Source organism: Hylaeus anthracinus, unplaced genomic scaffold, assembly GCF_026225885.1.
Source record: "Hylaeus anthracinus isolate JK02 unplaced genomic scaffold, UHH_iyHylAnth1.0_haploid 3, whole genome shotgun sequence".
Classification (NCBI taxonomy): Eukaryota; Metazoa; Arthropoda; class Insecta; order Hymenoptera; family Colletidae; genus Hylaeus; species Hylaeus anthracinus.
The window spans coordinates 12,184,715-12,199,458 of NW_026535284.1; the positions used below are offsets into that span (position 1 = coordinate 12,184,715).

Genomic DNA, 14,744 nt, shown 5'->3' on the forward strand with positions numbered 1-14,744 from the left:
GAAATGCGATGAAATAATGTACATTGTTTTTTAAAGTTCCCTTTATATTATAAATTCAAATAAATATTGAAAAAAGTTCTTTCCTTTTCAGAAAAGTTCTTATCAATATAAAAAGTTATGACTGTACGAAGCGCTTTGACACTTAAATTTTTAGATTTTTCAAAAAGCGGAGTTAATCTCGACTGATCTTGTCACGCAAGATCGTCTTCCGTATGCGTTTTCGTAGAGACAGGAAGGGGCACGTTGGTCGCTAAGATATTGGTCGATTCACTTATTCTCATGAATATGGATTCGCGTGCCAGTCCCTGGTCTTCCGCTCGGCAATCATTATTCTTAATAACCGCCATTACTGGCGGCGTGCCGCGGAGGATTTTTCAACGCTCGGATGCGGCGTGACGGCGCAAAACGACGATGATAAAATTATGCGACGGATAGGATCACGCCGGACGCACCGAAAGCCGACTTTCGGCCAGAGGAAGAATACTAGAGGGGAGCAACCGGAACCCGAGCAAAGAAGGAAAACCTTTTTGCCTTCCTTCCTGCCGCGGGTGCACTGCGGATGGCTCGATAACGGTGCCTGGAACGTTAGGCGTTTCTTTAACGTATTTTGACCTTCGGTGCTCGACTTCTTTCTCACCCGTTACCGTGAAACCACGAATTTGGGACACGTTATATTAGAAGGTCCAGAAAGTAATGTCGTTTCTGCGATTGTCAATACTTGTTTATTATTTATCAGCTTCACTGTGTACCCATTGATTTATATCGATCAGGTATTGAAAATTTTCACACTAGATGGCAAAAAATTGTAGATAACGAGGACGATTACATAATTGATTAAAAATGAAAACATGTTATAAATTCATTTGTTTGAATTTAATGTAAAAGAAACGACATTACTTTCTAGTCGCCTTGATATTTCCTGTTTGGCAAGTAAATTATTTATTCGAAGGTTCTTCTGACCCTTGTTCTCCGTCAACGCTAAAAATCTCAGAAAGTTTGTTAAGCACGAAGCCATCCAGCTATTTGCAGGGCAGCGATCGAGACTCGGCATCCGGCGTCTCTTTGCTGTTCCTGTTCCTCCTGCTGGTTTCCGGTACGTTTTACTGCCGAGGTTTCCGCGACCATCAGCGTCGCGGCGCAATATTTACGGTCTTGCTTATACCCCACGGCTTACACGCCTTTGCATTATTGACGTGGTCGGTAAGAACCCGTTCCCTCGAGCCCAGCCATCTCCCGTAATGGTTGCTCTTTCTCTCTCTTCTCCGGTAGCTGGCTGGTCCGAACAACTTTGAGATAGTAACTCGGTATTTGCACGCGTTTATTCGCGAGTGGTCGTGGAAGAAAAGCAAGAAGAACGTACGCACGTCCCGTCTGCCAGTAACCAGGTTAATTACCCATCGCGTTTCCGCCTCTACGCTTGGGAATACTAAAACGGCCTTGTTCCTTCCTCTTGGCAAACCTTATCTTTTTTCAAGGGGATTTTACGCACCTTCTGTCATGGTTTTTAATAATTCGCCCCGTATTACTCCGCCGCTTTTAATCCCGCGCGTTCCCTGGGCGTCTGTACTTTTCGTTACTCGCCGTTCAAACGTGCTGCGCTTTTCCATGAGAAACGTCACGGAAGCACCGTGTTCCCGTCCAGATTGTTCCGACGAACGACACGCGCCCGCGGGCCACACTTTGTCGATTTTCGGAATACATTATCACGCCTCTGCGTTGCGCGTCCTCGGACGTTTATTTAGACGTTTAGTCTTTACCCTTCCACAAGACAAACATCAATTTCTAAAGCTGCTTTTCTTAACTATCATCGCTAATGTACTCAAATCTCGCCACTCTGAAAAGTCATACTTCGTTAATACCAAATGTTCCTCCCGGACATGCAATCTCACTCCTCGATAAGTAATACATCCGTCGATCGTACATTTGAAATACAAGCGAGCATTTCCACTCTACTCAACGGGGAGACTAGGTCGTGTACCCGTTTCCCCGGCTCCTAATCGCTTCGCGTAGCGTAGACAATGAAAGAAGACACGTCGCGCAGGCTCAGCGATAGCCGAGCTAATTGACGCGGAAATATGGTAATGATGCTCGGGGCTTTCGTGTCCCGGAGACGAGGCGAGAGTCGGGACGGCAAACGGTGTTTAAATCTCGCCGTCGAAGCTCTCGTTCGAATTGCAAAGCGCATTTGCGCGTTACGCCGCGGTTCTATGCAACCGCAATTACTTGAGATGACGTCGGAACGAAGACAACTACTCCCGGTAGGTCTGAACCCGTTTCTAGGAACAAGAGTCGGTTGAGAAAAGGGGCTGGTGCCGTCGAGGGGATGGGCGCGGAGTAGGAAGAAAACGAGCCTTGACGTTTGTTGCTGCCGAGGCTTCGTTTTAACCGGGTTTCCACGTCTCCTTCCTTCGTCGCTTCTTTTTTCCCTCCTTTCCTTTGTAACCGTTTCTGTTGGTGCGGGAATAACGAGCCACGGTCTTTAGACTCGTCGTAGCCACGGTGCACGATCGTCCTCGATGGCGCGATCCATCAAAAAGCTCCGGTAAACAAAGTCGCTGCACACGTCGCGGCTCGAGAACGTGACTGGGCGCATTACGCGCCCGACGGGATTCGACGGATTAGCGAGGCGCGTGACGTCACGCGACTCGAGAGGATTCACCGTCGATTCTCCGAGTCGCCTCGACGACACCGTCTTCCTCGACGTCATTTTGAATAACGATCACGATGGACAGTTTATCCGGGTAACATATGGACCAGTACTTTTATTTGATGGGACGGTCGAATCTATATTTTCTTGCATTTAATCATTTTTTTCTAACCATATTCTTCAATTTGTTACAGGTAAGTACACTGTGAATAATTCTTGCGGAACGAGACGGGGTAAGCGTGTCCACTATTATCACGAATGGAAGGGATGGTCACTAGCTAACGAGTACAGTTGCAGAGGAATGCAAGCGAGCAGTGGTGGCCATGCAAAGTGGAGGTACGTTGTGTAAGTGGAACACCTTCTCGTTGGATTGGTTACATTGGTTATTGCATGCACCGTGATCTGCTATATATTGCAAATTCTGCATATTCCACTACATTCTACACATAGATGTCCCAATGACATTTCGCTCCAATTTATGCGACTCGGTACTTATAGATATATCTCGATAGTCGTGCTCGAAGCGTGATGAAATAATGTTAAATTCAAACTTCCCTTTTTTTCGGTACGCTCAGCTTCTAATAAGCGAAGAATAATACAGATTTCGAACGGATAACCTCATAACTTACGAGGTATTCGTACCTTAAGCGGTAGGTTAAATATCGAAAGGAGCACGTCTGTTCCCGGGGAATCTTTCGACGCGTTGCGACCGATAAACCTTTTCCGAAGCATCGACGCGTTCGTTTAGATCGATACCTGGCAACGAAGGCTGTTTTTATCCAGACCAAGACTCGCGTATCATCGAACAGATTAGTCGACCTAATGCCACCTTTCATTTGATTGCCTTGCGCGATCGATGTCTTCCCTCGTCGTTAATTACGTTAGAATCATTTAGATAATTGAGATATAATCGAATTTCGCTGGCAACAGGATCAGTATTGTTTTCTCATGAAACTATCATCTATTATAAGAGGAAAGGCTATTTTTTATATCTCGAATCGAACTCTACCAATAAAATCACTTTCGGCAACATGTTTGGGTGAGAAGGTGGTAGGGTTTATTATTTGCCGAATTAGACTTCGACTCCTGTAAATGTCCGCGTTGACGCTGGCGCGTTCCGAGGGACAGAGAGTCACGAGAGGCGTTTGAAGTCGTCGAGACTCTGGGGTAAACCGCCCCGCCAACCCCCCATGAATTCATTCGCACCCTCATGAAATTCAAAGCAGTCGTTACGCTCCTGGCACGACGACAACGAGCACCACGTCGCGGATGGCGTACGCCACGGTCGAGCAACTATCCGCGTCTCCGAGATCTTCTATGTTTTATTTATAATTTGTTTATGTCATCGTCTGCGCGGTATTTCGTCGCTCGCTTCTGGTCCTGTGGTTAAGGGATCTACCTACGTTCGCATCTACCGATTTGTCCAACAGTAACACCGTGTTTCCTACCACCGATTCGCGGAAAAAGTAAAAAAAGTGTAGCAAGATACTTATTTTTCGTTGTTGGATTTTCGATTCTTGGAAAGAAATTAAATACAGTCAGTCCCATAAATATATTAGTCAAACTTCTTCGATAAGCACAGAGGGTACGAATATTTATGGGATTGACTGTAAGTACCAGTTGAGAAGAACGTATCGATAATGCTCTCCTCGTGACGGCTGTTTCCCAAACTGCCCACCAAATTATGAATTTCGCTACCCGTACCACGCCCAAGAAAGCATGCCCCTCGAAATCGAGTGAACGACCCCCCAGCCTTGAATGAAGATCGAACCACCAAAGCGCTCCGGGTGTCGGTCGATCGCCGCGTTCCGATTCAATTAAATCTCAGTCGAATACCGTGGCTGCAGTCACGCCGAACGAATCGTTGGGCACGGAATTTTACGGTGCAGTGATTCGACGATAATTAATTAACTGGACGGAGTTTTTTTCCGGCGTACCGTGGCGACACCGCGTCGCCGAAGAAGTATCGATTCTTGGTCGCGAATCGTACGCGAAGCGACGCGACGCGCCGCGGGCGGATCCGCTTTAATAATTCCATAGTTCGAGTTAATAGATCGTCGGGGGATCGAGTGTCGGTTCCCCGTAACGCGTGTGCAGGTAATTAAATGCACCCGTTAAATTTGCGGCAAATTGGATGAAATCCGCGTCAAGCAGTCAGCACTTAAGCTACTCTCGATTCTCGCGTTGCGATCCGATTAAACCTCTATTAAACCGCGTTGTGTTCGCAAAACAAGTACCCAGCCGAGCCGCGATGGCGAGTGAAATAATTTCATCGACGTGACCAGCAACCCAGCGAGTGATCGCGTTGCATTGGAATCATAGCGATACTCCGGCGCGTGCGGATTGATCCATCCCCGAACGTGGGGGAGGTAGTTATTTGACCCTTGGATCTGGTTTGGCGAGATCTGCGAGAGTAAAGGGAAATGCGCTGTCGAGGGAAATTAGTATGAATACTTTGAAGTACATGTTAACACTTTCAGTGCCAGATATACTGATGAAAATACATACAAAGCTAAAATTTTGTTTTTATACAATTGGCAACTATATCGTCTAACTTCACAGGGCATATGTGATTTGCTTTCAGCCGAGCATTGGACTTCCCAGATACAAATTAACAAAAAATTACCATATTCATAGTATATTCGCGAGTATGATAATTTATTTTTTGAATACAACATTAATGGGAAATTCGATACGTTAACCTGAAATGACCTTCGATAGTGTCGTAAGTATCGTATGAAAAATATCGACCTAGGAATTCGTGTTCTCCCGACGCATCAGAAGGCTACCGGAGAACATTATCGCGCTCGATCTCGCGCTTCGATAAATTGAACGGGCACGAAATTGCCCGAGTGATTTCAATTACGTGGATCAGCGTGTACGTAATGTCGGATAGAAGCGATGAGTGGTATTATCTCGGTGAGCGCGTGCGATGATTAGGATCTTGGGAATAGTTTCACAACAAATACCGATACAACGATACGCTCGCGTCGAACAGCCGCGGTGACATTGGAATTATCTTGGCAAGTGCGCGAGGCTCAGGTACATACGCGATATTCTGGGAGCGTTGGATCGACCCCAGCTGCCATTTTCTCGGTGAATGTAAAAGCATCCGGTTCACCGCAACGGTGAGCACAAACCAAGGACTGCCTTGCTCAGTTGCCCTGGATGCATGCCACTAAAATAAATTAACGTTATATTCGTCATCGACTTTACCAGTTTTGTATTTTTCTCTGACAATAACGTTGATCCAGAATGCAACCGTTCGTGGGCCGCCGTTATCGCTCGACTCGTAGCCAACGCGTTTCATACAGTCCATTGCACGGACCTATGATCACCGATGTTACTTTATATTAAAGATTATTGTAATTCTTCGGAGCAGTAAACTGAGCATTTAACATTGTCGAGCTTTCAAATGGTACACTTAACCTGCTCGCAATTGGTATACTGAAACAAGCATTTCAAAGAAAAAACTTCGTTGCGCACCGATACGTATGTAACGAATTAAAAATTCTACCGCTATGCAAATCGTAACGACTTGGTTCACATCATTATTCATAACTACAGTGATGTAATGCCTTAGTATACTAATTCTAATTAGGTGTACGTACCGTACAATGTTAATATATTCCGTCGTTTACTACTCTGGAAGACTTTTCGTACACTATCAAGAAGAAACTGCATTTTATTTAATTCTACACATCTCGTTGCACCTTTTCGAGATATACAGTCAGTCCCATAAGTATTCGTACCCTCTATATTTATTGAAGAAATTTGTCCAATTTACGGCGAATGCTTCGTGTTTCCAAACAAATTTGTAATTGTAAATATATACATGTGTAAAGTTTATTCATGTACATATTTACAATGGAAAATAAAGACAAAGTTCAATACCCAAATCATTTTTAACCGACTAAATTACTAAGCCCTCGAGTTCGATTAGTACCAAGTATCAATTCTCTACTTGTGCTCCGCGTATTGATAAATGCCACGTACAAGCATCTCGCGGCTACCGTCTTGAGCGTTCACGCCTTGAGATTCGAGAGCGCAGACAATCGGTGTCGAGCGATCAGCTTGGCTGCGCAGCTGGGCTTTGAAGGAGAGATTATTTCTAGGCAATAGTTAATGCACACTCGAAGACTGCGTGGCCAGTCGCTGAAAAGTTTAGACGGTCGAATGGGCACCGAGGTCAGGCAAAGGGTCGCGAAATCGGACTTCCCAGTGCGCAGCGTGCGAGCATGTGCGCGTCAGACTCTAAGGAGGTCAAGTGCATCCTCTCCACGCTTTTCCACCTCCATTCCATTCTTCAATCTCGGATGCATCCAGCGGAGTCGTTATTAATTTTAATTAAACCGCGTTATTGCGCTTTATTGCGCTTCGAAAAGAGTCAACGAAATTGGTTTCTCCCAGGTCGCGACCTTTTTGCTCCTGATTCGGACGAATCTGTCGCTCCTCGACCCTTAGAGCTTCGCGTCCCCTTCGTTGGGTAAATATTCGTTCTCGAACGAAGGGGATGGAAGTTCCAGCGAAATCCCCCCGGTGGGTTTAAAGTCTTGACGTTTCAGGGTTTGACGAGAAGAACACCTGTCCCGATTTATAGATACTCTTGCGAATCGGTCAAACCTGTTTACAGAATAACTCGAGACTCTCTAATGCACGCTTGCAGAAGTAACGCCATTTTTAGTTCTGTTACGGTTCTCACAAAAAAATGACATATATAAATCGGCAATGTATTTAGAAGTTGTAAATGATGGCAAGACTCGAGACAACACGCGTAAATAACTCATTTCCATTGGACACTGGTCAAATATACTCGGTGGAAATTGCTCGACTAATAAATCAATACAAAAGAGAAATATTTTTTCATGACAGAACAACGTCACCTGTCGTCGAATAAAACATGCGATTCATCAATAAAACGTGAGATAGCGTGGACAGCATTGTGTATGCGTCATAGTGTTATCTATGAGATGCATGTTCTTTACGAAAAGAAACATGTGTATCCTTATCGTTTTCGTGCATATCGTTGGCGAAGAGTTGCGAGTATAAAAGAGGGTGGCGAGCAAAGGTTGGCAGCCAGTCGAAAAGCTCGACGCCGCACATTCAACGATGGTCCATTCTCTCCAATCCGCGCATTCATCGGCCAACGTGGTATGTAAACAAGAACTGCTTCTTTTATTTTATACAATTGACTTGCAATAATTTTGTCGTGGACCATTTCAGGGACTCGGTATAACCGTGTCCCAGTCGCAGGTGTGCCCCGTTCCCTACGCAGGGGGACCACAGCTCATGGACGTGTGCTCTGCGAGTTCGGCTAGCGTGTTCCTGTCTCTGTTGAATTCTCTTCTAATCCTAAGCCCGCCAATCAACGACCCATGTGGCCGTATCCAACCAATTGATAAACCAGCTAGTCTGTACGACTTCATTGTCGTGGGCGGTATGATCCAAGTTTATAGAGCGTCAAACTCAGATTAGGATGAGTGTTCGGTAGTCTAACGTAAGAATTGTATGTGATATTTCTGGAGCAAAATGTTGTTAATTAAAATTCCTTTGTTCCTTGTTGCCTAGAAAATGAAAGGCCCTGTCTTCTAATTGAAAAGATATCAGAAACACGCCATAGTTCTTAGGTCAGACCACTGACATTCATTCAAAGTTTGACAAATCAAAGTACACCTTGGTCGTCGTATTACACATTCACATTTTTTCACAACACAGCTGGAGCTGCCGGCGCTGTAGTAGCTTCCAGATTGTCAGAAGTAAACGGTTGGAAAGTTCTTCTGGTCGAAGCAGGCCCAGACGAACCCGCGGGATCAGAAGTGCCCGCTAATCTTCAACTTTACCTCGGTAACGAACCCTTTCACTCTCTCAGACAGTGCGTTCACCGAACGAACGTAATATCCCCGCGTTCCTTTACGTAGGAGGCGAGTTGGACTGGAAATACTACACGACCAATGAGTCGTTCGCCTGTCTAAACACGAATGGTAGTTGTTACTATCCCCGAGGTAAAAACCTCGGAGGAAACACGGTTCACCACGGTATGGCCTACCATCGAGGTCACGCCAAGGACTTCGAGAGATGGGTTGACGCTGGCAACGAAGGATGGTCCTGGGAAGAGGTATACAGTCGATATACGAACCAAAACGAGACGAAAACGTTCATCTGACTCACCTGAAAACGGGGTTTTGTAGGTTTTGGAATACTACAAGAAATCAGAGGACAACAGGGAAATTGGAAGAGTCAGCGCCAAGTACCACGCTCAGGGTGGACCCATGACCGTCGAAAGGTTTGTCGAAGCAACATTTTTCACTCGAGAGATCTTCTTGGATACTCTCCCAAGCAACGTGGGTCTACGAAGATTGTTTTCATTCCACCAGGCTTCCCTGGCAACCAGAGTTCACCAATACCATCATGGAGGCCGCAGAGGAGGTAGGATTCGGTGTCACCGAAGACATGACCGGCGACAAGGTCACCGGATTCACCGTTGCTCAGACCATCAGCAGAAATGGTGTCAGGCTCAGCAGTGTCTCTGCGTTCATCAGACCAGTTTCCAATCGTCCGAATCTCGACGTAGCCATCAACGCTATGGTCACGAAGATAATCACCAATGGAAAGACGGCGATCGGCGTTGAATTAATTATGGTAACGGTTCCCATAAGATTCGTTATCCACTCGATTTGCCTTTGACTAACCTTCGACTAACCATATTATGCCCAGAACGGATTGACTTACATCGTGACGGCTCAAAAAGAAGTGATCGTGTCCGGAGGCACGATAAACTCGCCACAGCTGTTGCTTCTGTCTGGAATCGGACCCAAAGAACACCTGCAGTCCATGAACGTTCCCGTCGTTCACGATCTCCCAGGTGTAGGCGAGAACTTCCACAACCATCAGTCTTTCGGTATTGCCTTCACCTTGGACGAGCAAGCCTACTCATTATTCACGTCGGAATCTATGAACCAATATCTGTACGATCAGACTGGACCAATGTCTGGCACGGGCTTGGCGCAAGTGACTGGTATACTGGCATCCGAGTACACGACTCCCGACGACCCAGACATCCAAATCTTCTTCGCTGGCTACCAGGCCGTATGCACCCCTAAGATAACCGTACCTGACTTGAGGACTTACGATAACAAAATGACCGTCAAATTCACCTCTGTCAACGTGCAGCCACACAGCAGAGGCGAGTTCAGTTTCTAAAGCGTCTCAACCGATTCGACGATCGCTATTTTACACTTTTCCTTCGAATCCTTACTCATAGGTCGCGTCATGCTCAAGGACAACAATCCATTTTCCCACCCAAGCATCTGGAGTAACGATATCGGCTCCGAGATAGACGCAAACATCATCGTATCTGGTATACGTTCCATCCTGAAACTGGCTAATTCCACGGCTATGCAGAAACGTGGACTGCAAATGGCCCACGAACCTATAAAAGAGTGTACCGCCCGATACTGCATGGGCACCGATGATTATTGGAGATGCGCCATTAGTTGGGACACGAGACCAGAAAACCACCAAAGCGGTTCCTGCAAGATGGGCCCAGCCTCCGATCCAATGGCAGTCGTTGATCCTCGATTGAGGGTGCACGGTATGCAGGGACTGAGAGTGGCCGATGCCTCCATCATGCCACAAGTATGATTTCAATCGTTTACCTAGTGATTGCTTTAGCGTTCATCGAATCTACGATTTTCGTTCATTCTTTTTCCCCTTGTTTAACAGGTTGTATCGGGTAATCCAGTTGCTGCGATCAATATGATCGGAGAAAAGGCTGCAGACATGATCAAACAAGACTGGGGACAGCCCATCTAACAGAAACGGACTATTACTGACTGGCTATAACAAAAATATGGAAATATACCAAAGGATAATATAAGCATTAGGGTCGTAAAGTGGAGAGATCGGAGTCTACATGTTTAAATAAATGATTATATGGCTTCATCTGTAAACACGCAAACACTTCCTTATCATCCTTTGAAGGAGACGAACTTCGTAATCTCCTCCCCTAAAGCCAATCAAAATGTACTGGAGGTATTTTTATACGTCACCAAAAGAGCATTGGTTATTCCGGGTAACTTGTGCACGACGTACGAGTGCTGCGAGATCGCAGACGAGAATTAACTGTAACTTTACTCCTAGTCTAGTAAGTAGGCACTCTACTCAACTTGTGTCAATGGCACTTATTAATGAAAACATTCGAGTTTCCTTCGTTCAATGAAAGCCACGAGCGCGTGGCAAGTTAATTAATTAATTAGACGTTAATGGATACGGTAGAATATTTATCCATTAACCAAATTTAGTTTTCATTGGACTGTGGCGACTTGAATGATTCCAACAATGAGAGGGCCATTGAAGAATACGCTCTCTCAATAGCTCTTCACCTAATTAAGAACAATATTTAATGCAAATGGTACTGCTAATTCTTGTCTGAAAAACTGCAGCCGTGGTGCGTCCTATACAAGTAGATTCAGGGATTATCTCAAAATGGAAACTATAGTTTAATAATACAAGTTTTAAGGGCCATCTTAGTTTGATCTTATTTCGCAGTCGATTTGACTTTTACTATCCCAATTCTGGGCGATTCTTATGCGACGACACGAATCGATCTCATAACCGGGTCTAGTCACAGTTTAACGGAGCACGGCAAGTTCAATCTCCCAATTTAAAATAAACCCGATCGAGACTGCTGAATAATTTGTCAAGTTGTATCGAAGGGACTCCTATCTTTGGAACAGGATGAAAAATAAAAACACACACGTATTTATAGATAAAGCGTATAATTATTTATTGAAAATGATTTAGAGGCTAATTTCTCAACCTCGCGTCGGTAATATTTATAGTATTCACAGTTGCACGTTCTCATAGTATTATGTTAACCATCGATATTTTTGCTAGATAGCTCCCCAGTCCTCCTTGATCATGTCTGCAGCCTTTTCTCCAAACATATTGATCGGAGCATGAGGATTACCAGATATAACCTGTTAAACAAGCAAAACGAAATGCAACGAATTAACATCATGGATTCTGCGCTACGTAAAGCGATATCGATCGTTTAAATCATACTTGTGGCATGATGGAGGCATCGACCACTCTCAGTCCTTTCACTCCGTGGACCCTCAATCGAGGATCGACCACCGCCATTGGATCAGAGGCTGGACCCATCTTACAAGTGCCACTTTGGTGGTTTTCCGGTCTTGTGTTCCAATGAATGTCGCACTTCCAGTAATCCTCGCTACCCATTTCGTGTTTGCTGCACTCTTTTGTGGTCTCGTGCCTTAATTTCAAGCCGCGTTTCTTCATCGCTGTCGAATTAGCCAGCTTGAAGATGTTTTCAAGTCCCTGGTATACCACATCGACGTCGTGTTCGGTGCCGAGATCGTTGCTCCAGATGTTTGGATGGGTGAAAGGATTTTTATCCTTGAGCGTGATGCGACCTGCGAATACGGATTAAAACGAAACGTATAAAATAACGAGCACTGTATCAATTGCACCCTTTGAGTGCCAGAGGAAATTTTTATACATGTCCGAGAAATGCCAGATAATTTTAAGCAAAGAGTTATAGCAAGCATATATCGCTCTTGGCCCTTTTTGCAAATGTATGGAGGAGCGATATATCGCTCCTTGGTACTCAAACGGTTAAGACGCTTTCAGAAGATGGACGAACCTCTGCTGTGAGGATGCAGGTTGACTGCTGAGAATCTGACGGTGGTCTTATTACCATCCCCTTCTAAGTCGGCGATGGCTGACTTGGTACGACATATGGCTTGATAGCCAGCGAAAAAGATTTGGATGTCAGGGTCGTCTAGAGTCGTGAGTTTGGAAGTCAGGATACCAGTCACCTGGGCCAAGCCCGTGGCAGACATTGGTCCAGTCTGATTGTACAGATATTGCGACGCGCTTCCATCGTTCAGCTCCGCGGAGTACTGCTGATTCAAGGTGAAGTCTACTCCGTAGGACTGATGATTGTGAAGATTCTCACCGACGCCTGGCAGGTCGTGAACGACGGGAACACCTACTTCCAACAAATGCTTACTCGGTCCTATTCCTGACAGAAGCAGCAGCTGAGGGGAATTTATCGTGCCTCCAGACACGATCACCTCTCGTTTCGCCTTGACAACGTACTTTTTCCCATTCTGTGTGCAAAAGCAGTCTCAAAATTAAGGTACTTGAGTCAAAACTGATATTAGCTAAGGTTTTGAAACACATTACCATTACTAATTCAACGCCAGTTGCCTTCTTCTCCTTGGTCGTGATCTTCGTGACCATGGCGTTCAAAGCTACGTGGAGATTCTCGCGATGGGTGAAAGGTCTGATGAATGCAGAGACACTGCTGAGCCTGACACCGTTTCTGCTGATGGTCTGAGCAACCGTGAATCCGGTAATCTTGTCGCCGGTCATGTCTTCGGTGATACCGAATCCTACCTCCTCTGCGGCCTCCATGATGGCGTTGGTGAACTCAGGCTGCCAAGGGAATCTGGCGGAATGAAAAGAGTCTCCTTTCACCTATATCCTTAGGGACACTAATTAATCCTTTAACCTATAACAACGTGCGAGATTCGTGGCAGAGACTTTGAGTTGAAGATGAAAAATACAAGTCAGGCACGTCGTATGAAAGGACGCAAGGAATTTTATACTTGATCAAAGGGTTAACGAACCTTTCCACTGTCAAGAGTCCACCAGTGGCGTGGTACTTGGGGCTGACTCTGCCAATCTCTCTGTTGTCCTCTGATTTCTTGTAGTACTTCAGGACCTAGGAAACGCAATTTTCACGTATGTCAGGAAATTCTGAATAATTTTCGATTTGCCCTGATTTTTATATCGACCGCATACCTCGTCCCAGGACCATCCCTCGTTGCCCATGTCCACCCAGTTTTGGAAGTCCTTGGCGTGACCTCGATGGTAGGCCATACCGTGGTGGACCGTGCATCCTCCGAAGTTTTTACCTCGCGGCCAGGAACAACTGCCATTCGTGCTTAGACAGGCGGAGGTCTCGTTGGTCGTGTAGTATTTCCAGTCCAGTCTGCTTCCTGTGCACAGAGACGCAAAGATATTATATTCGTTTGGTTAATGCACCGTTGGAGAAACAAGGTTTCCTCACCTAGGAAGAGCTGAAAAAAACTCGGCACCTCTGCTCCGGATGGCTCGTCTGGGCCAGCTTCGGCCAGCAGGACCGTCCAATTGCTTATCTCCGATAATCTCGAAGCCACCACGGGACCAGCAGCTCCAGCTGTCGAGTTAAAAATTTCACAGATACAGTAGGATGAAGGTGTCAGTCGAGGATTCTGATGAATGAAGACTCGATAGTTCTAAAGCTTCTGCTAAAGCCATCTACAACAAGGTTGGGCGAACCTTCTCCCTTGCAGTTTCATCAGAATCAGTGTTTGACAGTTCGCTGGTATAGTTGCGTTTCGAACGTACCGCCCACCACGATGAAATCATACTCGGCAGCCGGTGCGGGGACTGATTGGACACGGCCGCATGGATCGTTGATTTTCGTGTTTACAATCAGAAGAGAATTGAGCAGCGCTATGAAAGCGGTGGCCGAATTCGCGGCGCAAACCTCGGTGAGCTGAGGCCCTCCAGCGTAGGGATTCGGACACTGTGGTAATCCGCTGAAAGTGCAACTCTGAAACCGGCCGTGATAAGATTACAGGCGTTTTGCACCACATCGGCTTGCATAATGCATTAGCAATTATATCGTAACATGATTCACTCGAACAAAATAGAGATAACAAATTTTTGCTGACATACCATGTTGGCCAAAGGACGCGCGTACAGTGTGCAAACTTGTTCCCGGGAACGTCCCTAGAACGAGCAGTGCCTTGCACTCGCAACTGGCTTTAAACGTTCGCGTAAATACCTTTATATACTCATAATTTTACGAGGAAAGTATTTATGAAGATGATAAGAAATTCTCTAGAACAAGCATTTCCATCGATAATGCGACCGTGTATGCGAAACGCAGACCGCGCTATCTAACGTTTATTGGTGGTGATAGATTGTGCATCGTGGAAACCGCATGAATTGCGGCGGGTACGTTTAAATTGACGCGGGACGGGGGGGGGGGCAGGTGACAGCTCTGTCTCGTGGCCAAATC

The 14,744-nt window shown here is 45.8% G+C and overlaps 3 protein-coding genes across 7 annotated transcripts in view; 2 read left to right on the top strand and 1 right to left on the bottom strand.

The window, feature by feature from the left end:
* Nucleotides 1-14,744, top strand: part of LOC128893980 (nephrin-like) — a 348,887-nt gene that overhangs the window by 64,424 nt on the left and 269,719 nt on the right. The gene's annotated exons all lie outside the window — the stretch shown is intronic.
* On the top strand, nt 7,647-10,596 carry LOC128893986 (glucose dehydrogenase [FAD, quinone]-like). Its single transcript, XM_054155344.1, has 9 exons — nt 7,647-7,798; nt 7,871-8,084; nt 8,363-8,491; nt 8,566-8,762; nt 8,836-8,930; nt 9,022-9,286; nt 9,362-9,830; nt 9,909-10,282; nt 10,370-10,596. Exons 1-9 carry the CDS (start codon nt 7,757-7,759, stop codon nt 10,457-10,459), a joined length of 1,875 nt encoding a protein of 624 aa, XP_054011319.1. The 5' UTR covers nt 7,647-7,756; the 3' UTR covers nt 10,460-10,596.
* Nucleotides 11,406-14,558, bottom strand: LOC128893984 (glucose dehydrogenase [FAD, quinone]-like). The gene is made up of 9 exons (XM_054155341.1): nt 14,399-14,558; nt 14,066-14,273; nt 13,746-13,874; nt 13,478-13,674; nt 13,303-13,397; nt 12,857-13,121; nt 12,312-12,780; nt 11,711-12,081; nt 11,406-11,625 (listed from the first exon to the last, which is right to left on the bottom strand). Exons 1-9 carry the CDS (start codon nt 14,399-14,401, stop codon nt 11,539-11,541), a joined length of 1,824 nt encoding a protein of 607 aa, XP_054011316.1. The 5' UTR covers nt 14,402-14,558; the 3' UTR covers nt 11,406-11,538.

Excerpts from the sequence above, each read along its gene's own strand:
- LOC128893986 (XM_054155344.1), top strand. The coding sequence starts at position 7,757 with ATGGTCCATTCTCTCCAATCCGCGCATTCATCGGCCAACGTG. Across the intron at positions 8,931-9,021 it reads GGACCCATGACCGTCGAAAG|GCTTCCCTGGCAACCAGAGT; the intron begins GTTTGTCGAAGC and ends TCATTCCACCAG. Across the intron at positions 9,287-9,361 it reads TCGGCGTTGAATTAATTATG|AACGGATTGACTTACATCGT; the intron begins GTAACGGTTCCC and ends TATTATGCCCAG.
- LOC128893984 (XM_054155341.1), bottom strand. Across the intron at positions 13,398-13,477 it reads AGGGATGGTCCTGGGACGAG|GTCCTGAAGTACTACAAGAA; the intron begins GTATGCGGTCGA and ends TGCGTTTCCTAG. Across the intron at positions 13,122-13,302 it reads GGACTCTTGACAGTGGAAAG|ATTCCCTTGGCAGCCTGAGT; the intron begins GTTCGTTAACCC and ends TCATTCCGCCAG.